The following is a 23568-nucleotide window of genomic DNA, read 5'->3' on the forward strand; positions in this document are numbered from 1 at the left end:
AGCTGGGTGTTTGTCTCATCGTTTTATCAATAAGCTGAGTAGAAGGTGAATGTTTGTATTCGGGCATTGTGAATGAACGTTAAATCCACGTCCAGCGATGCTTGACTTGTGACTTTATCAGCCAGCAGTATGGTTAGATCTGTGTGGATTGTGAATTAGTCACATTGGTGAGTAGTTAATGTTTTGGGTCACATTGTGGTCAGGGTGACTCCACTAGTTTCACCGGTTCGGTGTCTGAAGGTGCGGCTTAACTCCAAAAACTATTTAATGTGATTCCTCTCCCACTGTTACTTGAATCTGAATTGAGGAGGAAGCTGGAGGTAGTCAATCCTGTGACAGTTTTTTGTTTTCCCCTTTTGCCCTGCCTGTGGACTCAATGCGCTGCTTGTGTTGAGGACACTGAACCCCCTCAGCGTTAACTGGAAGAAGCAGCAGCCTTTCTTCAGCACCTGTGCTATTTGACAAAGTTCCTTTCATTCGAGGTGCTCTCAGTTTACCAGCAAGCAACTGAAGACAGCTGGCAGTTGAGTTCTGTGACAACTGTGCTTCCTGGGTATAAATTACCTGCTGTGCGAGGTGTTGCCTTTTGAATGAGCGACTAACCGAAACTAACGTCGTTTCAGATGTCTGTAGAGGGTCCGACATATTTCACATGAGAAGTTCTGTGTCGGCTAATATTGAGCCTTCAAACTACTTATAGTTAGAATCAATTATCAAATCACCACCTTGCTGTGGGATTTTCCTGTGCGCACTTACTTCAGTTTCTTCATTACAATAGTGACTACAATTCAAAAGAAGTTGTGTGTTTTGGAATCCCCCGAGGTGGCATTGGGCGCTATAAAAATGTAGGTTTGCCTGTTAGTTTACTAGTATTGTGGCTGCAAAAACCGTGCTGTCTGCCCAAATGCAGGCAGGAGCTGATGTGTGCCGTTGCTTATGATAGCTCTCTTCACAAACCAAGGCTGGTGTAGGTACTCCACAAACAGGAGTAGTTAGACTCACTCCTCTAAATTACAACGGTTTACTGAAGGGAAAGTGCGCTGTGTAATCATCAGACACCAGACCTGCTTATGTGGAACAGGAAATTTGTTGCTTTTGAGATTGCGTGGTTTCTGATGTTTATTGTCTTCCTGTGTCCTCGGAACTGTGGCCTCCATTCTCTGTAATTGCTGTTGGGCAGGTGACCCCTGTGCAGAGTGCAGACTGGCTTTTTGTTTGGTTGTGTTGGACGGGCGTTTCCACTTGGCACAGGATTACGTCCCATCTCAGGTTACAGTGTTCAACTGTCGCCTTTCAGCCGCCTCCTGATAGCAGTTAGACGGTGCTGAGCTTTTCTTTACTGCATATGAGAACGCAAAGTAAGCAGGTGGTCCTGCATTGTAACACTGCTGTTCCGTCCAGCGCCACATTATACGGCGGCGTGAACCGGGAACCTAAGGGTGAGCAATATTAAACAACTGCGTATTCTATTTTGATTATTTTAAGGGACGTGTCGTTGAAAAGACACCTGGGAATCTCATGGTTCAGAGCAATGGCCGTGTAGGGACTTTGTTCTCGGGTTTTGTGATGTAACCTGACCCCTGGTCCCTTGTTTCGCCAGCTTTGACCACTTTCCTGAATGTGCAGCTTGCTCTGGCCTTAAAGGAAATTAATTTGACTGAAGTGTCCCTTCAATCCTCGGTTCAAAAATGTTTATACACTGTAATCATTCACCTTCAAGTCTGGTGCTTTACTTTAAGCTTTTATTTTCATTGCTTGTTTTCCTCCTTCCTCCTTGAAGGTGTTAGCCTGCTAACAGTCATCTCGCTGCCAAATGGCTTGTCTCTCACCTCCTTCCCCCTCCCCCCCCCCCCCGCCTCACCACTCGTTATTAATGTGCAAACTTCACCGTGAGTCTGTTTGTTTCGTTGTGTGAAAAGCCACAGCTGAGTCCAGCCCTATCCATGCAATTGCACTTTGTCACAGAAGGAATGCTTGAAGTTAGAAGGGACCGCTCAGAGCCAGAAACCTGATTCTGCGCTCAGGGTGAGTGAAAACTTAGAGTTTTAAGGAGTACCTTGAATGCGGGAGAATGAGTGAGTGTTTTAGGTCAGTGAGCACAGGGGTGGTAGTGAATGGAAAATTAAAAGCAGAAAGTGCTGGAGGAACGCAGCAGGTCTGGCAGCATCTATGAAGAAGATGCAAATCAGAAGAAGAGTCATGTTGGATTCCAAGTTAATAACTCTGTTTCTCTATCCACAGATGCTGCCAGACCTGTTGAGTTTCTCCAGTACTTTGGATGTTGGAAATCTGTAATGTAAACAAAGCACTTTGCTCTTATTATGTTAGTGAATGGAACTGTATATGAATGAGGACTTTTACATACGAATGTCAGAAGCTGCAATGAACTCGAGGTCACGGAGGATAGAACGTTTGGAATTCAGTCGTACAGCATTATAGCTTGATTCTGCAATTGCAGACGTTGCCTGGATTTACAGGGGCAATGCCAGAAAAAGGGCACACAGGAAGTGAGCAGTTGGTGATGGGGACAAATTGTTTGACATTGTCTAAAGCCAGTTCACACTGTCTTAAATAAGAGTCTGTAATCCTTTCGAATCTTCCTGGCAGATCTTGGGATAACACAAATGAGCAATCCTGCTTCACTCACTCCACAATGCAGCCTTGTCAGGTCAGCATACTTCATAAAGCCATGCCCTATTCCTATCCTTCACAGTAAGACCGACATCACTCCAGCTCTACCTTGTCTGCAAGCAGTTAACATACAGTAAACCAGAATCTGGGATTTAGAGCTTCTCTTTTGAAGGTGACAGGTATTTATTGTTTTCAGTGGAAGATTAGAGATGATATTTTACCAGGTCTCATTCTGTTGGCCGTTGAAATAAACTCCCTACAAACTAGTCAGCATGGTGCATTGTTTAGGAATTAATATTTGTCCCGTAAAAGTGGATTTCTGAGGCTGAAATAACAGGAAACTGCTTTTATACCAAAGGAGAATTCTGGACTCAGTGTTGGAGTTATTCATTTGGCTTGATTTGTTTCTGCCTTACTGTGAAGGGTTGGAATTGAATCTGCTTTTGTCAAGTATACCGAGCTGATGAAGTTTAGATTGTGTGGTCACTGAGGCAGGATTGCTCAGTTTCCTCAGATGTCTGTTATCTTGAGATCTGTTAGGAAGATTTGAAAGGATCACAGTCCATTTTCCTTCCTTTAATGCCTTGTGAACTGGCTTCAGGCAACATCAAGTAACTTGCATTTATAATACGCCTTTCATGTAGAAACAAAGCCAGTGTCTTTTGAGAAGTGGCTGTATCACAGTGATAATATTCCCATCTCTGTGAGACACAAGGTTAAGGATTTAAAATGAACCATACAGAATACTTAATGCAGGCTGACACTACCATTGCAGTACTACAGGAGTACAGCACTGTCGTACATATCGTTACTTAAATAAGATATCGAACAGAGGTACCATCTTCCCTCCAGATGGAACTAAAAGATCCCATGGCAGTCTTATTTCCATATCTTAGCGATTTCTTACTTTAGGCAATGTGGGATTGGTTATAAACTGCAGGCTCTTCTCTCCTTTCTCACTTCCTGTGCTAGATTCAGGGGTGCTGTTTGGTGTGATATCAGGAAATGGTTCTTCACACACGAGGTAATAGAAACCCACAATAAAGTTATTGAGTCTTAAGTCAAGTAAACATATGAAAAGGATTGACTAGACTTTTATTGGGCAAGGATATTAACGGTTATTGAACCTGGCTTGGCAAGTGGAGTGACAGTATGGTTCAGCTGTAGTCTGTCTGGACAGTAGAGCAAGTTCAGAGTCTGAATGAATGATTTGACTTCTAAATTCCTGTAATGAAGCCAGGTGAACCCTAGTCATTCTCTTCCTCCCCTGTGCACTTTAAGCATGCTTTATTGTGAAAGCAACAGTGATTACAGATCCCAACATAGTAGTATGACAAATGGTGATGTTGCCTGGGAGCTGAATGTGTAGTGAAACAACCCCAATAACTGCAAATATTCGCGCACTTTGAGAAACTGTTGCACTGTCAACATCTGAATGTGCTCTCACCACCACCAACACCGCGCCCCACCACCATGCCGTTGTCTAAAGTACAACGCGCCAATAATTCAGATGGTGCTGGTATGTGACTGGTGGATGAGAGAACTTGTGGGATCATCAACACGATAGCAATAGTTGAGGCATGGGGCAGATCAGCCATCATTTTATGAAATGGTAAAGCAAGCTTGAGGGGCTGAATGGCCACCTAATCCCTACCACTTATAAATCGGTAGGCAAACTAATAAACATAACGGACTCATGTCTGTTCCAGAGAGCTGCAAAATCTGTCTGAGTTTTGTAGCTGTGACAAATTGACTGCAAAAATTTTGGGTGGCACAATTGGAGCAGTACAAGTCTTGAGATGCGCGATACATGATAGTCCATACATGCTATTAGCCTAGTGATCCCTTTCCTGGACTGTGTCCAGTGCCTGTATACTTTTTGCTCCTTATCTAAGGAAAGAATTCTTCACAGTATTCCAGCTGTTGCCTGACTGGTGCCTTGTTTAGAATTAGTAACACTTCCCTCCTTTTAATAATCAAACCTACAACTGAACATCTGAAACACACACAAAAAAAGCAGAAAATTACTGGAGAAACTCAGCAGGTCTGGCAGCATTGAACATGGTGCAGCACTAGAATAGACCCTTTAGTCCATCATGTTTGTGCCAACAGTGATGCCAGTCTAAACTAATCCCATCTGCCTGCACGTAGTCTGTTTTCCTCAATCCCCTGTCAGTTCATGTATCTATCTAGATGCCTGTTAAAACTTTGCTATTGTATCTGCTGCTGCCAATCCCCCAGCTCATTCCAGGTACCTACCTGTTTTATTAAAAACAAAGCTTATCTTGTACATCATCTTTAAATGCAAACCCAGGCCCCCAGTATTTCAAATGGGTTGCGCCTCAGCATCTGAGGTTGCAGTGAAAACAATCCACGTTTGTCTAACCTCTCCTTTTTATAGCTAATACACTGCAGTCTGGGCAACATCCTCGAAAGCCTGTTTTACACCCTTCTTCCCAAAGCTGTCTCCTGCTTCCTATAGTATGATGACCAGATCTGCACACAGTGCTCCTAATGTGGCAAAACTAAAGGCTTATGCAGTTGTAATGTGACTTGCCAACTATTATGCTCGGTGCCCAGGCTGGAGGCAAGCATGTTGTGTGCTTCCTTTCCAGCCATATCCAATTGTCTTACCACTTTTACAGAGCTGTGGATTTGGCAGCCCAAGAGTCTTCTGTGTATCAATGCTCATATGGGTCCTCTCATTCACTGTATACTTTGCTGTTGCATTTGACTGCCCAAAATACATCCCCTCACTTGTCTGCTTTAAAGTCCATCTGCCACTTCTCCACCCAGTTTTCCAATTGATCTATTTCCTGCTGTGTCTTTAGACAATCTTTCTCACTGTCCATGGCTCCACCAATTTTTGTGTTGTAGTTATAGCGTCATATAACATGGATACAGACCTTTTTCAGTCCATCTAGTCTAGGCTGACCATGTTTCCAAGCTAAACTAGCCCCACTTGTCTTGCCATATCCCTCCAACCTTCGTCCTCACTTTTTAAAAATATGCCTCCTAGTTTTAAATTTCCCCCACTCTAGAGAAGAGGCCCCTGCTATTTACCTTATTTATGCCACTAATGATTATATAAACCTCCTGAGGTCATCCTTCGGCCTCCTGCGCTTCAGTTATAGAGGTCTAGGCCTATTTTTATAATTCAAATCCTGTAATCCCAGCAACGTCCTGGTAAATCTTTTCTGAACCCTCCTCCAGTTTAATGATATCCTTCCTAAAACTGGGTGACCAGAGCTTCTCACAGTACTCCAGAAGAGGCCTCATCTACGCCCTGTACAATTCTAACATAATGTCTGAACTCCAATACTCAAGGGTCTGAACAATGAATGCAAGTGTACTAAACATTGTTATAACCACCCTATCTACCTTGATGCAAGTTGCAAAGAAATATGTAGCTGAACCCTAGGTGTCTCTTCTACAACACTACCCAGGGCCCTACCATTAATTATTAATCCACATGTCATTATTTATGCAAACTGTGCTTCTCTGCAAGCTTGCAAATCGAACCATCTAATGTTCATCCAAATTGTATGTACTTTGTTCCAAACAAGAGGCCTCAGCACTGTTCCTTGTGGAACTCTACTGGTCATAGACTTTTGGGCGGCACAGTGGCTCAGCGGTTAGCACTGCTACCTCACACAGTGCCAGTGACCCTGATTCGATTCCACCCTTGTCTCTGTGGAGTTTGCACATTCTTCCTATGTCTGCGCGTGTTTCCTCTGGGTGCTCCGGTTTCCTCCCACAGTCCAAACATGTGCAGGCTAAGTGGATTGGCCGTGCTAAATTTCCTGTAGTGTGCCTACAAGGATGTGTAGGCGAGGTGGAATATACAGGCATGGTTCTGGGTGGGATGTTCTGAGGGTCAGAGTGGACTTGTTGCGCTGAAAGGCATGTTTCCACACTGTAGAATAGGATTCTATGAAATTCTATAAGAAAAACACCTCTCCACAACTACTCTCTCTTCTAATGACCAAGACAGTTTTGTATTCAACTTGCCAACTCACCATGGATCCTATGATTTTAATCTTCAGGAGCAGCCTATCATGAGGGAATCTTGTCAAGTGCTTTAATAAAGTCCATGTAGACAACATCCACTGCTGTACCCTCACTGATCATCATCTTCACTTACTTTTTAAAAAAAACTCCAAGCAGTTTATAAGACAAGACCTCCCTGGCACAAAGCTGTGTTGACTATCCCTAATAAGCCCATTCTTTCCCAAATACAGGTAAATCCTTACCCTAATAATCATCTCCAGGAAATTCCCCACCACTGATGTTAAGTACCTGCGAAGAGGAAACAGTTAACATTTTGACTGCAGTGACCATTCTTCAGAATTCATACAGCTAGAAAAAGACGGTATTTATGTTGATAATGAGTATGGAAGGGAGGAGGAGAGAGTGAGTATGTGGAGGGGGACCCCAGAAAAGAAGAAGAAAATGTTAAGCAGACAGGGTTGAGATAGTAAGCTAGATGGTGAGAATGGGTTCAATGAGTGATTGAAAATGGGTTGGCCATGCCGATGGCAAACCTTGTCATGTTTGGGGTGTTGGGTGGGGAATCGACATGGAGGGAGGTGTTCAAATTCTTAAAATTATTAAACTCCGATATTGAGTAATGGTCCCAAGTGGAGAATGAGATGCTGTTCTTCCAGTTTGTGTTGAGTTGCACAAGTGCACTGCAGCAGGCCTGGGCAGAAATGTTGGTGTGGGAACACAGTGAATGGACATGGCATGCAACTGGAAGCTCAAGGTCATTTTTTTTTCAGTCAGAACATAAGTATTCTGCAAAGCAGTCACCCACTCTGCATCTCCTGTCCCCAGTGTAGAGAAGACTGTGTTGTGAGTAACACGTACAGTAGACTAGATCTGCGCTTTACTCAGTAAAACATTGCTTCACCTGCAAGGTGTGCCTGGGGCCTTGGATAGTGAAGAGGGAGGAGGTAAGTGGGCAAATGATTCCCCTTACTTTTATACTCCATTCTGTTTAAAATAAAGGCCAGTATTCCATTTGCCTGCCTATTACTCACTGGACTTGGATTCTGGCTTTTTTAGTGATTCAAGGAAGGGGACTCAGTGGTTAGCACGGCTGCCTCTCAGCGCCAGGGACCCAGGTTCGATTCCACCCTCGGGCAACTGTCTGTGTGGAGTTTGCACATTCTCCCCGTGTCTGCATGTGTTTCCTCTGGGTGCTCCGGTTTCCTGCCACAGTCCAAAGATGTGCAGGCTAGGCGGATTGGCCATGCTAAATTGTCCATAAGTGTTCAGGCATGTGTAGATTTACGTGGGTTATAGGGAGATGGGTCTGGGTGGGATGCCCAGGGCCAGTGTGGACTTAATGGCCTGTTTCCACGCTGTAGGGATTCTATAATTCTATGACCCCGCCCCCAGATCCCTCAGACCCCCAACTTTCTGCAGTTTTCCTCCATTTAAATAATCTTCAGCCTCTTTATTCTTCCCGCCAAGGTGTGTATCCTCCCTATTTCTTCACTTTACATTCCAAGTTTTTGCCCACTCATTTAACTGTCTATATCCCTCTACTAACTCCCTTTTTGTTTAATCTTCAACTGTTTACCTATTTTTGTGTTCTCTGCAAACTTGGCTGTATCACATTTGCTTCCCTCATCCAAATCATTTAATATATATTGTCAATTGTGGCCCCCAGCACTGATTTCCTGTCGCACCTCACCAGTTACAAATTGCCATCTGGGAAATGCCCTGCCAACTAGCTATAGGGGATGAATGTACAGTGCCAGACATGTAGCTGTTGGTGTTGCAGACTTGCTACAAGAAGTGGGTGTGGATGTAACTTAGTTACCACTGGTCTGGAGTCTAACTCTGCACTCGGGGGCAGAGTGAAGTGAAGTGTTGTATGTGGGTGTGTTGGTGTGGTAGCATTAACTTTAATTTTCTAACTTACCTATCTTTGAGTGACCAGTGGATTAACGGCTTTCTAGAATTTTACTGCAGATTTCGGGAGTTTAATATTCGTCTCTTGGTCAATGCTTAAAGTTTGAAGAAAAGTTACTGGGGCATGAAAAGAAATTTGCTGCTTTGATTACCTCGGAATGTTTGTGGTTTAGTTACAAAGCTATGGGTAATCAAGGCTGACAGTTATGGAATTCCATGGCTTATTAGCTTGTGCCTCCATTGAGGCTTGTCCACATGTGTAAGAGACAACCTTTGTGCAGTGAGAGGCACCCAATTTGCCTGGATGAGTGCAGCTCCAACAACACGCACTCCAGAAATTCAACACCACCCGGTACAAACTATCTACCAGACCGACGTTCAGTGTACACAGTGAAGCCATTGATCAATCTACAACTTGCTCTGTACTGCCACCTGAAAGTTCCCCTTTCCAAATTATGATTTGAAACTATTAATGTTCCTCCGTCTTCTCTGTATTAGAATCCAGAATTCCCCTTGCTTCAAAACTTTGTGAATGGTTTGTTGCATGACCTGTAGCAGTTCAAGTGGGGCCATCTTCCCACTTCATGAATGAATTGAAGGACTGGTGGCAGCATTATAGTTACTTGGTTCTTTTTATAGCTGGGTGATGCAAGTACTTAGATCTGATATCGGTTTTAAATAAAATGCACTATCCCAAAGTGGAAAAGTTACCCCTGACAACATCACTGAGATCAAGGAACCCCAGTGTGTAAATATCAAATATTCATAGAAGGTAGCAAAAGCAAATTTAAAAGTTAGAAGGACAACCATTCTGAAGAAGGGTCTCTGGCCCTGAAACATTAAATCTGTTTCTCTCTCCACTGATCCTGCCACACCTGCTGAGTTTTTCCAGCAATTTCTGGTAAATATGTCCCTCGAGTTCCTCCCTGATCATGATTAGTTGGGGAGGCGATGGCATAGTGATATTATCGTTGGACTGTTAATCCAGAGACAAAGTTCTGGAGTCCTGGGTTCAAATCTGGCTATGGCAGATGGTGGAATTTGAATTTGATAAAATTTCTGGAATTAAGAATCTAAATGATGGCCGTGAATCCATTGTCTGGGGAAAAACCCATCTGGTTCACTAATGCCCTTAGGGAAGGAAACTGCCTTCCTTACCTGGTCTGGCCTACATGTGACTCCACTCCTATAGCAATATATTTGACTCTGAAATGCCCTCTGGGCAATTAAGGACGGGTAGTAAATGCTGCCGAGCCAGCGATGCCCTCACCCTGATAATGAATTTTTTAAAAAAATGATTGTGGAAAAAATAGCAGCTTAGGGCCCAGAAACACACCATCTTACAGAACTGAACAAAAACAAAGTTGCTGGAAAATCTCAACAGGCCTGGCAGCATCTGTGGATGACAAGAGGGTTAACGTGTCAGGTCTGGTGATCCTTCCTCAGACCTGATAGTGGCTGGGAAAATGTCAGTTTATATGCATAAAATAGGGAGATGTGTGGTGTAGTGAGTAAACAATAGGATAGAGCCCAAAGAGAGAGAGAGAGAGAGAGAGACAGTTGGACAGACAAAGGAGTTGCTAACGATCGGGCTGGGAGGGTGAGTAGTTGTTAATGGGGACTGTTATTGACTAACAACAGGGGGTGTGTGGTAATAAGGCCTGGTGTGGGGGGCTGGGACATGGGAGAGTTTAGGCCCTAAAATTATTGAGCTCAATATTGAGTCCCGAGGGCTGTAGGGTCCCCAGGTGGAAAATGACGTGTTGTTCCTCTCAGCTTGCGTTGGGCTTCGCTGGAACACTGCAGCAAGCCTGAGACACACATGTTGGCCAGGGAGCAGGGTGGTGCATTGAAGTGGCAGGCAATTGGTAGTTCAGGGTCTCTTTTTTTTTCTTGTGAGCAGAACGTAGGTGTTCTGCAAAGCAGTCGCCAAGTCTACGCTTCGTTTCCCCAGTGTAGAGGAGACCACGTTGTGAGCAGCGAATGCAGTAGACTAGATTCTGGGAAGTGCAGGTGAAGTGTTGCTTCACCTGGAAGGTATGTTTGGGCCCTTCGATACTGGAGAGGGAGGAGGTAAATGGGCAGGTGTTGCACCTTCGTCGCTTACAGGGGAAGGTGCCGTACGGCTGTGGGGAGGTGTTGGGGGTGAAGGAAGTATAGACTAGGGTGTCCCGGAAGGAACGGCCCCTGTGGAAGGCGGACAAGGGAGAGGAGGGGAATATGTGTCTGGTGGTGGCATCTCACTGGACATGGTGGAAATGGCATCTGATGATCTTCTGGATGTGGATGCTGGTGTGATGGTAGGTAAGGACAAGGGGAACCCTATTGCTGTTGTGGGAGGACAGAAGTGTGGAAGATGAGTCGGACCCGATTTGAGGGCCCCGTCGACAATGGACCTGGAGAATCCACGGTTGATGAAGAATGTGGACATTTCGGAGGCTCCCTTGTCAAAGTTGGCCTCATCTGAACATATGCGACAGAGATGGAGGAACTGAGAGAATCGGATGGAGTCTTTACAGGGTGTGGGGTGTGAGGATGTATAGTCCAGGTGGCTGTGGGAGTTGGTGAGTTTGTAATGGATATTAGTGGCCAGCCTATCCCCAGAAATGGAAACAGAAATGTCGAGGAAGTGAAGGGAGGAATCAGATAGACCAGCTGAAAGTGAGGTCGGGATGGAAATTGGAGGTGAAATAATGAAGTCTTCCAATTCTAGACGAGAGAGAATCAGCACCGATGATATCATTGATGTATCAGAGAAAGAGTTGTGGGTGCGGTCCGGAATAGGATTAGAACAAGGAATGTTCCATGTACCCCATGAAGAGACAGGCATAACTCAGGCCCAAGTGGGTAGCCGTGGCATCCCCTCTTAGCTGAAGAAGCTGAGAGGAGTTGAAAGAGTTGTTGAGGGTGAGGACAAGCTTGGCCAAGTAGAGGAGGGTAGTGGTGGGTGGGGATGGTTCAGGTCTTCGCTCCAGGAAGAAGAGGAGAGCCCCAAGACCATCCTGGTGGGGAATGTACGCGTAAAGGGATTGCACATCCATGGTAAAGAGGAGGTGGCCGGAGCCGGTAAACTGGAAGTTTTGAAACTGGCATCTGAGGAATCCTGGATGTACGTGGGTAGGGATTGGAGCGGGTTGGGGGGATGTGGAGACTGAGTAGGGAAGAAATGTGTTCTGTGGGGCATGAGCAGGCTCAAACAATGGTCCTACCTGGACAGTCCCGTGTGTGGATTTTTGGCAGGAGGTAGAAATGAGCTGGGTGGGGTGGGTGTCGGCGCTATCAGCTTGGTGGTTGGGGGGGGCGGGGAGAGATCACCGGATGAAATGAGATCAGTTACCATAGTAGAGACAATGACCTGATGTGCCATGGTGGAGCCATGGTCCGGGGAAGGTGGGAAGAGGCATCTGAGAGCTGGTGCTCAGCCTCTGCAAGGTAGAGGTCAGTACGCCAGATAACAGCATCACCACCCTTATCGGCAGGCTTGATGACAGGGTTAGATCTGAGTGCAGGCAGTTCGGAGGGAGATGGATTTGGATTTGGATTTGGTGAGGGGGCAGTGAAATTGAGGTGACTAATGCCACGTTGACAGTTCTCAATGAAAAGATCGAGTGCAGGTAAAAGGCCGGAGGGAGGGATCCAGGTGGAGGGGAGAGTGTTTGGAGTTGGGCAAAGGGGTCTGTGGGACGGGGAGGGGACTCTTGTCCAAAGAAATGAGCACAGAGGCGAAGATGGCAGATGAACAGTTCGGTGTCATGTCATGCCCGAAATTCATTAAGGTGGAGACGCTGAGGCCTTTGCTGAGAGCAGAAGGTTAAGGGGGATGGTGAATACCTGGTAGGGGGTGGGGAGTGTAAGGGTAGAGTCAGGGGGGAGGGAAGGAGAGGTAGGTTCCAGAGTGCCATGGGTATTTTTGAGTTGTTGCATCTTGTTGGCCTTAATGTCTAAGAGGAAAAATACAAGTTTGAGCCGGAGGATGAAGTGGAACTGCGGAGTGGTGCAGCCCTGAGCCAGTGTGTTACGATGCTGTTGGAGAGAAAGGTTGAGAGAGTGCTCATGTGATGCCACGTGGCACTGAGTGTGGATCTCAGGATGTGGCGAGAGTGGAAAAGCTCAGCAGGTCTGCCAGCGTCTGTGAAGGGAAAAAGAGTTAACGCTTCGGGTCCGGTGACCCTTCCCCAAACTGATGGTGGCTGGGAAAACGTTAATTTATATGCAAAAGAAAAATGGATGGAGATGGGGTAGGGAGTAAACAATAGGATTGAGCCAAAAGAGTGAGAAGAGCAGTTGGATAGGCAGGATTGATAATGATCGGCTGGGAGGATCAATAGTTGTTAATGGGGACTATTAGTGACTAATAACAGGTAGTGTGTAAGGGTAGGCTATGTAATAGCAAGGCCTGGTGTGTTGGGCAGGGGGCTAGGACATAGTGTTTAGGCCCTAAAATTATTGAACTCGGTGTTGAATCTGGAGGGTGCGTGGTCCCCAGGCAGAAAATGAGGTGTTCTTCCAGATTGCATTGAGCTTCGCTGGATGGAACACTGCAGCAAGCCAGAGAGACACATGTTGGCCAGAGAACAGGATGGTGTGTTAAAGTGGCAGGCAACAGGTAGTTCAGGGATAACAAGGTGTAGAGCTGGATGAACACAGCAGGCCAAGCAGCATCCGAGCAGCAGGAAAGCTGACGTTTTGGGGATAGACCATTCTTCAGGAAAAATTTTTTCTGAAGAAGGGTCCAGGCCCGAAACGTCAGTCTTCCTGCTCCTCTGATGCTGCTTGGCTGCTGTGTTCATCCAGCTCTACACCTTGTTATCCCTGAACTACCTGTTGCCTGCCACTTTAACACACCATCCTGTTCTCTGGCCAACATGTGTCTCTCTGGCTTGCTGCAGTGTTCCATCCAGCGAAGCTCAATGCAATCTGGAAGAACACCTCATTTTCTGCCTGGGGACCACGCACCCTCCAGATTCAACACCGAGTTCAATAATTTTAGGGCCTAAACACTGAACTCGGTGTTGAATCTGGAGGGTGCGTGGTCCCCAGGCAGAAAATGAGGTGTTCTTCCAGATTGCATTGAGCTTCGCTGGATGGAACACTGCAGCAAGCCAGAGAGACACATGTTGGCCAGAGAACAGGATGGTGTGTTAAAGTGGCAGGCAACAGGTAGTTCAGGGATAACAAGGTGTAGAGCTGGATGAACACAGCAGCCAAGCAGCATCAGAGGAGCAGGAAGACTGACGTTTCGGGCCTGGACCCTTCTTCAGAAAAAATTTTTCCTGAAGAATGGTCTATCCCCAAAACGTCAGCTTTCCTGCTGCTCGGATGCTGCTTGGCCTGCTGTGTTCATCCAGCTCTACACCTTGTTATCCTAGATTCTCCAGCATCTGCAGTTCCTACTATCCCTAACAGGTATTTCAGGGTCTTTTTTGTGAGCAGAATGTAGACGTTCTGTGAAGTGGTCACACAATCAGGACAGAACTGGGTGAGTGGGAGATGAGCTGTCCCTGAGAAGAAATTGCCTTTATGTAGCCTCTTTCACAATCTCAGGATGGCACAAGAGATTTGCAGCCAGTTAAATACTTGTCAAAGTGTAGTTACTGTTGTAATATAGGAAACGCATAAGGCCAGCATTTGCCCAGCACAATCCCACATGCAGCGGTGTGATAACCAGATGAGTTTTTGTGATGTTAGGTGCAAGCTATCTTGAACTAGGACACTCAGAACTCCCCTGCACTATTTTACATTGTGTCATGGGATCTTTTACATCCATCTGAAAGGGTAATTAGGTGTCAGTTTAATGTCTCTACCGACAATGCAGCTCCATCTAAGTGTTACACTTGTGTGTCAGCCTGGTTTATGAACTCAACTCACTGGCACTTGACCCCATGATCTTTTCACTAAGGTGACAGACTGATTTAACACTGAGCCCAAGCCAACAGTCCTAAAGGGATCTAGAGTTTCTCAGTTGCTGCTCTTGGGCACGGCCTGTGTGAGGTCTGCTCAATCTACTGGTTTGCTTTGAACCCACTGAACCCTACATTTAACCACAGTACCACAACTAATGCTGACTTTGAGTGGCATGACTGTCATCTGAGATTTTGTACTTAACATACACTCTATGTGAGACAAAGCCAGCAGTTATTACCTGTCCTTATTTATCATTGAAGAGCTGGTGGTGAATGAAAACGGTCAATGTGATGAAATTTCATAATGGACTTGATATAACTGAGTGCGCTCACGGTAGGCCAGACCAAGTATGAATGGCATATTTCCTTGCTGTGATATTTGCCATGGTCAATAACTTCATATTCCAGACTTTAATTAGAATTTAAATTCTGCCAACTGCAGCGCCCTAGTCTGCGCCTCTAGATTACTAACCCAGTAGTATTACTAATATGTCTTAGATGTAGCCAGATCAGGGCAGATTTCTTTTGTTGAAGGAAATTTGTGAACCTGATGAGGTTAGAATGGCAGTCTAACAGCTCCCTGTGCACTCTTCCTGATGGTAGCTCTTTTTATTCCGATTTTGTTTAAGGAGTTTTAAATTCCCCGAATGCTGTGATAGGATTTGAACTTGAATTTGGATGACTGGCCCAGTAAGAATACCATTCTGCTGCCGGACTTTCTTTGATCCTGCACATGCCTCAGTTTTCACTGTTCCTCATGATTATCCACTAAGATGCAAAAGGAAACTGAGCCAACAAGTTTCATGGTCCATATCATTAAAATGATTCACTACTTGGGCCTTTGAGATTGTACCTCTTATCAGAAATCTCTCAGACGATCTTATCTTCCTTGTTAAGAAAATGGTGGGGATTTCATGGGCATTGGCTAGCTGGATCCAAATGTTTCACTAGCAGTGAGGCAACACTCCAAATGACACAATAGCTGCACAGAGTTTGCTACACCAAATGTTCCCTCATCATCGGTTGATTGCTGCTTGCTTTGGGGCATTTCTTGTGTTAATGAAATAAGTGCTCCCAGGATGATTCTGAGACTGACTCCTGTCTGCCACTTGCTAATAGTTGTCAGCGCCTCCTGGTTCTTTTACATTTTCTATTTATAAATAACTGCCTAATTCCAGAATTTAAACTCTGTGCAGGGTTTATTGTTGATATGCCAGGAAATTAATGTGAGTGCTGACTTGTGTCTGCAGCCTCTCCTATCCTACGTATTTCTTGATGTGCACTTTGTGTCAGACTGAGTCAAATGGTTTTAATAAACACTTGGCTTTGGAGCACAATGGTGGCTCATAGTGTTTAATGAGAGCAGAAGGAATGGGCTGAGCTGGCAGGCTAGATTGGGAACTATTCTACTGACTGTGTTCTCATTTAGGGCGTGTGGTTATACAGGTTGACCTGTGGAGATTTAATTGAGGTGCTTAACATTAGAATTTGATGGGGTGACTAGAGAGAAACAGTCTCTGCTTTGAAACTCTGAGGGACACAATGTGAAAGTTTGATGGGGCCCTCAGTTTTTACTCAAAGACTTTGGCCTGTCTGCGCTATTTATCCTTTCAGCCCAATCAGGCTGTGCTGATGCTTATGAGAAGCGTTTTTTTGTTCACACAAGCTGTGCTTTGTTCTGTTTCTATCTTGCTGCCATTTTATTGTCTGAACCAAGTGTCTGCATCACTTCAGAATTCCTAGCACTTGTGGCAGCATTCTTTATTGATGAAGTTCTTTGTCACCTGAGTGAAATGTGCTATTAATTGCAACGTGGGTGGATACAACCTTTTATATTGTTGTAGGATGTGATTTGGACAGCGTGATGATCTAGATTATACAAAAGCAACAAAGTAACCAATTAAAGAGGAGAAAATCAGATGCAGCAGATAGAAGGAACTGCATGATTCCTGGTGACTGAAGGTGATGACGTCCTCTCAAAGGCAGAATGCTGCTGTATAAACCTGTTCTACAACATTTTCAAAACATTCTCCTAAACAATTTCATTTCTTCAGACTTCCAGCTGAAGCATTACAAATTTGCAGTGTAAAAAGTTTGTGTAATTTGGGAGGTGCTGAGGAGGAATTGCTGCAGAGTTTAATGGTTCACTCTCCAGCTCGTAAAGTTATTGAAATACTTCTGCCAGGCCTTCAGCTTTTGTTGTCTCTTCTAAGTTCGAGGTAACTACTAATCCACATTTACTCAGTGAGTGAAGAAATATTGGGAGGAAGCTAAACGTCAGCATAGACACCCTTACAGACTGGTTGGGCTGAATGGCCGGTTGCTGTGCTGTTCATCCAAGTGGTCCTGTAAAAGATATCATTCTTGAGCTCCGATCAAGAAGAGAACTGCTGAACTTTGCAGCACAAGAGAAGGCTATTCAGCCCACTGTGTGTCTGCAGCTCTCTACAAGATCAGTTGATTTTTGACCCATTCTATTGTCCTTTCCCTTTTTATTTGCCTGCTATGCCTGTGCTGGGACTTTGTCAGAGCAAACAATTAAAACAATTTCATTGGTATTTCCCAAACCTTGTTGATTGTTCAACATGTTTATTCACTCCCCTTTTTAGGTCTGTGCATCTTCTGCTCTGTCTGTTGCTTCTCTGATATTCTATGCCGTAATGATCCCCTGCAGAAAGATTCCATTTTGCTTTTTAGACCAATTGTCTTTAATTTGGTCCTTCTAGGTTTATCTGCTCAGTGAAAATATACTTTGTCCGATTCATCTGTCTGGCCCCTTCATGATTTTGGTTACCTTTTATCTCTAACTTTCTACGTCCTGATGAGAAAAGGTTCGGTTTCTCTAAGCCCTTCTGTCCTCTCCGTGGCCTTTACATCCTGAAAGTAAGAAGCTGAAAACAAGCCATAGTATAGGCACTGAGGCTGAGTCAATGATTTTGTAGTTTTCTATCATATCTTTTCTATCCCATTTAAATCCAGGCTAAAACCCTTTTTACCGTTCCATTAATTTAGAAGCCAAGTAGTGGATATTTTTGTTTTCACCATGCATTGGCTCCTTGCCGGAAGATAAAGGCACTTGCTTTTTTTTCAGAGCTGAATCTGGTTCACAATCTCCAAGTTCTGATTCGATGCAAATCTTTGTGACTGTGCTTTGCAACGCTGTCTGATTTGCTGAATCCTTTGGGATGGCTGCAGCTTGTGAAAAAGAGGATCTGATTCCATTCATTTTGGTTAGTTTTGGGACCAGTGCCTGTGGATGCAGTGCTAGAATCACGTGCTGACGTTTGCCGGATGGCTTCCTAAACCAAGACCACCGTGGCGGAAGCTTCTTGTAATGTTACAACAAGTCACTCAGGACAGTTTGAGGATCACAGAAAATCTCAGAAGATAATCAATTTGGACTGGAGATCAGTGATGCAGGTGACTCGGTGTCAGAAGTGCCGATTTTTAAGTGTATTGCAAGGAAGGTAAGTGAGCTAAATGAGTTCTGTGTGGATTACAGCAAGTTGTACCTTTGACCAGTTGTACACTTGTATGTTTAGAACTCAGGCCAATCTCTAGAAGTTAGTAGACATCTGACTGTGTAGACCAGCTTAGATGTTTTGGGGTCTGGGACAGGAGGATGATCAAGTCGAGCAGGAGCAGGCACTGATGTGATTCATGATGGTGGAGTTTTAGATCTGAATTGACAGAAACGAAGAACTGTCATGTCATGAATTTTAATGATCCTTGATGACCCAGAGTGATGCTAATATCAAGGGGAGTAATTGAGAAATCCATGGGATTTAACCTGCTATTTGATGTATGCTGCCAGGTCTATTATCCACATGTTAGTTTTGAGTGTTACAATTACATTCTACATATTTTAGCTTGTATTACCATTTAACTTGTTTAAAAACTGCAATCTTGTGGCTTTATTCTGCTAGAAAGTCCTTCAGAGTTCATTTTTTTTTAAAAATAAAAGGCTATTAGTCCCTAACTGGATCACAACACAGCGCAGTGATGGCCACAAGGCAAATGCAGTAAAAATGGGTGAAGTCACGGAGGAAGGTTGTCAGGTTGTGTCACCAATCGCCCTGCTGACGACAGCGATTGGCTTCAGCCTTAGGTGAAGGTGGAATTTCGGCCAAGGACCTGGGAGATCGCTTTCCAACATGCTAGTGCTGAGCAACCTCATGAACCACTGGGTTTTGCACCTTCATCCAACATCTCACTCCGGGGTGGATGGAGGCAGGACGTTTACTACTTTATCAGTCCCTTCCCCCACCCACTCCCACCTCACTGATACATCCTAGAGGTGTATCTGGACAGTGAGTTGATGTCACTGGAGTAGAACCGAAAGATGCAATGTACTCTTTGTATCATGTAGTATGATGTAACTTTCATTCTTTATCTTATTTATGGAAATAGGTCTTTTTAAAATGCTCATGCTCCCTAAGCTTTATGTTGATTCTTCTTTTCCAATTGAGACAAAACAGGCATTTAACATTGACTTTATATCTAAACCAATGGCGGGATTGTCATGCTGGTAAAATATACATCTAATATCAATGAATTTCTAAACTGTCTGCACTTGAGGATTAAAAACAATGCATAGTGGTTAGAATTATTTTAACACAAGTAAGCCATCCAACTCGAATGCGCCTTTGCCAGAGAAAATGTTGGCTTTTAGCAGCTGAATCTTGATTTGAGGATGGTATCCACTAAGGATCATAAGGGTCAACCGTGACTTCCTGTTTGACTGAGCAGCTCATGCTCACCTCGTGGAGTTTTGGGCCCATGAAGTAAAATATTTGTGTGAAGCAATGGGGCCTGGAATGCAGGTTTTTCTTCCTTTTCCCTCTGTGACTGATCTACCTCATTGTTAAAGTGTTTGTACTCGAAGTGTGTTGCAGCTGGCTGGTCGAGTTGTCACTGCTGGAATCGTCTTGACGTGCTGCTCCCAGTTTTCAGTGCTGCTATGTTCCAGGGAGAACTTCGATTGTCTTTATGGTGTTTTCATTGACCTCGTCTGGAGTTCTAGCCATTTGGACATGAGCAAACAGGACCTGGCCTGATCAGGACCACTCCAACCACAAAAGCAGCAGGGACAAGGAAACTTGTAGCTGTATCTTCGTCGATATCATTCCTTTGTTTGGGACCACACCTTTCGGGGCAATTATTTGTAATAACTCCCTACTGTTGCATGCAGCTGGGGAATTAATCCACACTCCTTTTGTCTGTTTTCTGTGCACGGTTTTCCACAGTGACTAGCCTTTCTTTTTGTATCAACTGTAAGGTGTTAGCCTGTCTGTGAGCAATTTACTTTTTCATTTCCCAGAGATGAGAAGTGTCCATCTATGGCAGAATTTCAACATTTTAACTTGGAATTCTACCCTTAGCGATAATTTTCCAACCTCCGTTGTATGGGTCTGCTCAATCTTGTTCTGCTGTGCTCTAACAATTCCAGCCATTGAAAGGGCCTCAGAGTATTTGCATAGTACCACAGATTACCATTGCTGTGATTACAAGATTGCAGTCACCAAACAAAAATCAAACCACCATGCCTTCAGCCATCTTTTACCAAATTTTCTTTAAATGCTTAATTCTTAAGTATTTTCTCTGCAAAGATTAACTGTGCAATAGGAAGGTTTAAATCTCTGAGCATTTGCAGCAGAAGAGAGGAGGTAGATGGTATGTTTGGTCACCCAGTCTCCTATCCTGAAGGAGTTCACTTTAAGTTGTCTGAGCCCCCATTTCTGTAATCCCCACCAGTAGCTTTGTGGTCTGCCCATCTGTGTGCACACACATATATGTGCACATCTGTGCATTTCTCTTTTTTTCCCCTCTGCAATATTTCTCAACATTTGGTCAAGGAGGAAGTTTTTAAATCACTTGTCAAATTACACTCCTATACAGTGCGTTTTGAATGGTTTGTTGAGAGAAGGTGGTTGAGTCCTTCCTCCAGTAAATGGTGTGTGTTATAGATAGGGAGCAGCATTCCGGTTTATCAGTTACTTTCCAGTGTTTGTGGTGTTTTCAGCAGGTGGGGGCTGTTGCTATTAGCCTGTTCAGGCAAGTTGCAGTGTAGAGCTGGGATTCTGTTGGGCTGTTGTAATACTGTTGTTAACAGACTGAATCTGCCCTGCACACACTGCCCTGGCTAGTGATGTCCTTGGCCAGCTGCCTAGTCAGTTTAATGATCAACAAGGATGTAAATTAGAAAGTGAGCCAGTAGCTTCCCGGTCCTGTTAATGATTGTTCGTATTTGTGGAAAGGGTGAAGTGAAGGGTTACAAGCAATGCTAGGAATGAGATGTTCTAGTAACACGAAATAGCTCTGAATTAGAACAATCCAAGCAGAGAAGTTCATGGAGCAAATCCAAGACCTTCGAAATTTGACAGGTTTTGAGAGTGTTTAGTATTTCCTGTGAGTTGGTGAACCATTAAACAAGGAAATTATCACTCAAAGAATGAAAAGGGAAGTGAAAGACTGGACTGGTTCCCTTCGGCTGTTCTTGTTGCGCGATTGCTTAACATGGAATTGACTGCATATTTGAACAGGAAGAATAGAGAACGATTGTGGGGGAGAAGCTGGGGAAGATAAGAGTTGAAACCTGCAACTGAGGATCCAGCTCTGGCCGGAAGGGCTCAATCAGTTCTCTCTGAGGGGGACCTACGTTTCTTTCTTTCGGTTTTGTTTCACTTGGAGCTGATGTTCTTGGTTGCTGTCTTTGTGCCCTCCTGTGGCATGCTTGGCCAACTCCCTGGGCAGCAGCAGGCACATGGTGGCCTGGATCTCCCATGAATTGATGGTCCTGTGCTTGTGGTAACGGGCCAGATAGGAAGCCTTCCCTGCAATGTGGCCGATTTAGTACCTTTTGACGAACAAGTTCACGATGCTCGTGCCCTTTGGAGATGCCAGTTCAATGTGAACCTGCTTCATCGCTTGGTGAATGCAGATGGAGTAACTTTCTTTCCTGGACTTTCTCCTCTTGTTGGCCTTTTACTAGTGCCTTCTAGATGATCTTCTTTGTGTCCTCCTTGAAAGTTGGCTGAGTATTCCTCTTGTCTCACATAGTAACAATTAACTTCAGACACATTGGCCGATCGTTGACCTGTACTTGACCTATGACCTTTTGGATAAGCTCCCCGTCAATTTGACCCTGTAGGCCCACATGTGCACCACTGTCAGTTTTTGTCCAAACATATAGTATCTTTTGAACGGAAAGGGCCCTCTGCTTTCTTATACCTCCAGAAGTAGACGGTGTCCTCCACCTGATGCAGCATTGTAACTGGTGGAGAACCCAAGGGGTCAGTATTATAATGCAGAGCGCAGTGACTGAGGGAGGGACACCATGGAACTTGGAGATGCTGAGGACAGATGAAGGTGAAGCATGTGTACCAGTGAGTAAATCAGTCTGTCAGAGGTCCGAAGTAAGGGGCAGTGCTGCTTTTGGGAGTAACAGAGGAAACGGGAGTTGAGCTGACACATCCAGTGCTTGCCTGTTGCTTTTATAGTACTGATAACCTGAGACCAAGTTTGCCATCTTTAGAAACTAGAAACTAGAACCTGAATGAAAGCGTGGCAAAGTATTTGGCATCTTTCATGACCTCCAGAATAGCTCCAAGCTCTTTACAGCCAATGGAATCATTTTGTAAAGTTAGCCCCTGCTGTTTCATAAATCAGGCAGCCAATTTGTGCACAGGGAGCCCCCCCCAAACAGTGACATGATAATGATCAGATTGATTTTCATAATGCTGACTGACGCATGTTCAACAAGGCACCAGGAACAGCTCCCCTGCTTTTATTTACAGTAGTGTACTGGGAGCTTTAGTTCCATGTGACCAGACCTTTTACATTTAAAGGTAAAGTTGCCTTAGTCCCAGAGGACTGCTCTGTCATTAGAAAGATAGGACTGGTGGTGATTTTTTTTTTCCTGAGGGTCACCACGTCTCAGGTGAGGGGTGAAGTTTAAAAAGATAGGAACAAAATGGTTAGCTCAGCCCAGTGTTGGAATTGAATCAGTGCTATTGGCATCAGCCTACTGGATTAACTGACCTCCCCCCAGGAAATGGTGTAGTCTCCCGTCCAAAAGGTAGCCCCTGGTGACAGTGCGACACTTCCTCACGACAGCATTGGAATGCCGGTCTAGATTTTTACACTCTCTGGTCTCGGTGTACTGGGTCTTGGACCACATCCTGCAATCTCAAGAGACAAATATGCTACCAATGCCACGCCTGGTCAGGAGGCGTCATGATTTAAAGCTCAAACGTCCCTCCAATTTTGGGAAAAGCCAGATCCATGGGTGTTGAAGGTTGAACCATTTGTGCTCAGAGTCCAGCACTGGTGTGTGTTGCTGCAGAATCAAGTGCTGATGTGCGACAATGTCAAATATTCCTTGTAACCTGCATCATTTGATATTGGGTATTTTGCTCCTGTGCAGGTAGTCATGGCGATGACTGGGCAGACCGCCTCTTACTCCAGCATGAGCAATCACACAAAGGAGCGGGTCACCATTACAAAGGTCACTCTTGAAAACTTCTACAGTAACTTGATTGCACAGCACGAAGAGAGAGAAATGAGGTAAGCATTGAGCGTCGGGGATGGTAGTGCCAGCCTGGAAACTTGTGTTTTAAGCCCGAATTAGACATTATCTGTCCGTCTACTCCATCCATCCCTGGCTTCTCTCTTGACCCAACCCAATTTAAAGAAAAGCCTTGTCTTTTGTACGTGAGGCACTGAGAGCGCATAGAAATTGGGAACAGGAGGGGCCATTTGGCTGTTTGAGCCTGTTCTTGCTTTCTCCCCGTACTCTGATCCTGTTAGCCCTAAGAATTATGTCTAATCCTTCTTGAAAACATTCCATGTTTTAGCCTTTCTGCAGCAGAGACTTCCACGGGTCCACCACTCTCTGGGTGATGAAATGCCTCCTCTTCCCAGTCCTAAATGGCCTATCCCATATACTTAGCCTGTGACCTGTGGTTCTGGACTTCCCAGACATCAGGAGCATCCTTCCTGTGTTTACCCTGTCTAGCCCTATTAGAATTTTATAGGTTTCTTTGAGGTCCCCACCTGGTCTTCTAAAATCCAGTGAATTTAGTCCCAACCAATCCAGGGCTCTATTCTTGTA

General features: G+C 44.8%; 1 protein-coding gene across 6 annotated transcripts in view; it reads left to right on the top strand.

The window, feature by feature from the left end:
- The window catches only part of LOC125462963 (serine/threonine-protein kinase 38), a 69134-nt gene that overhangs the window by 19522 nt on the left and 26044 nt on the right, over positions 1–23568 (top strand). For 3 of the 6 annotated variants that reach the window (XM_059653488.1, XM_048553521.2, XM_048553517.2), the window contains one exon: positions 22882–23021. In XM_059653488.1, coding sequence (XP_059509471.1) covers positions 22888–23021 — 134 coding nt within the window. In that variant the 5' untranslated portion in view covers positions 22882–22887. Of the gene's footprint in view, positions 1–1080; positions 1440–1912; positions 2026–17547; positions 17924–22881; positions 23022–23568 lie in introns of those variants that run through there. The other 3 variants (XM_059653489.1, XM_048553518.2, XM_048553519.2) reach the window with 3 other exon arrangements.

This window comes from Stegostoma tigrinum, chromosome 21 (assembly GCF_030684315.1).
Source record: "Stegostoma tigrinum isolate sSteTig4 chromosome 21, sSteTig4.hap1, whole genome shotgun sequence".
Lineage (NCBI taxonomy): Eukaryota > Metazoa > Chordata > Chondrichthyes > Orectolobiformes > Stegostomatidae > Stegostoma > Stegostoma tigrinum.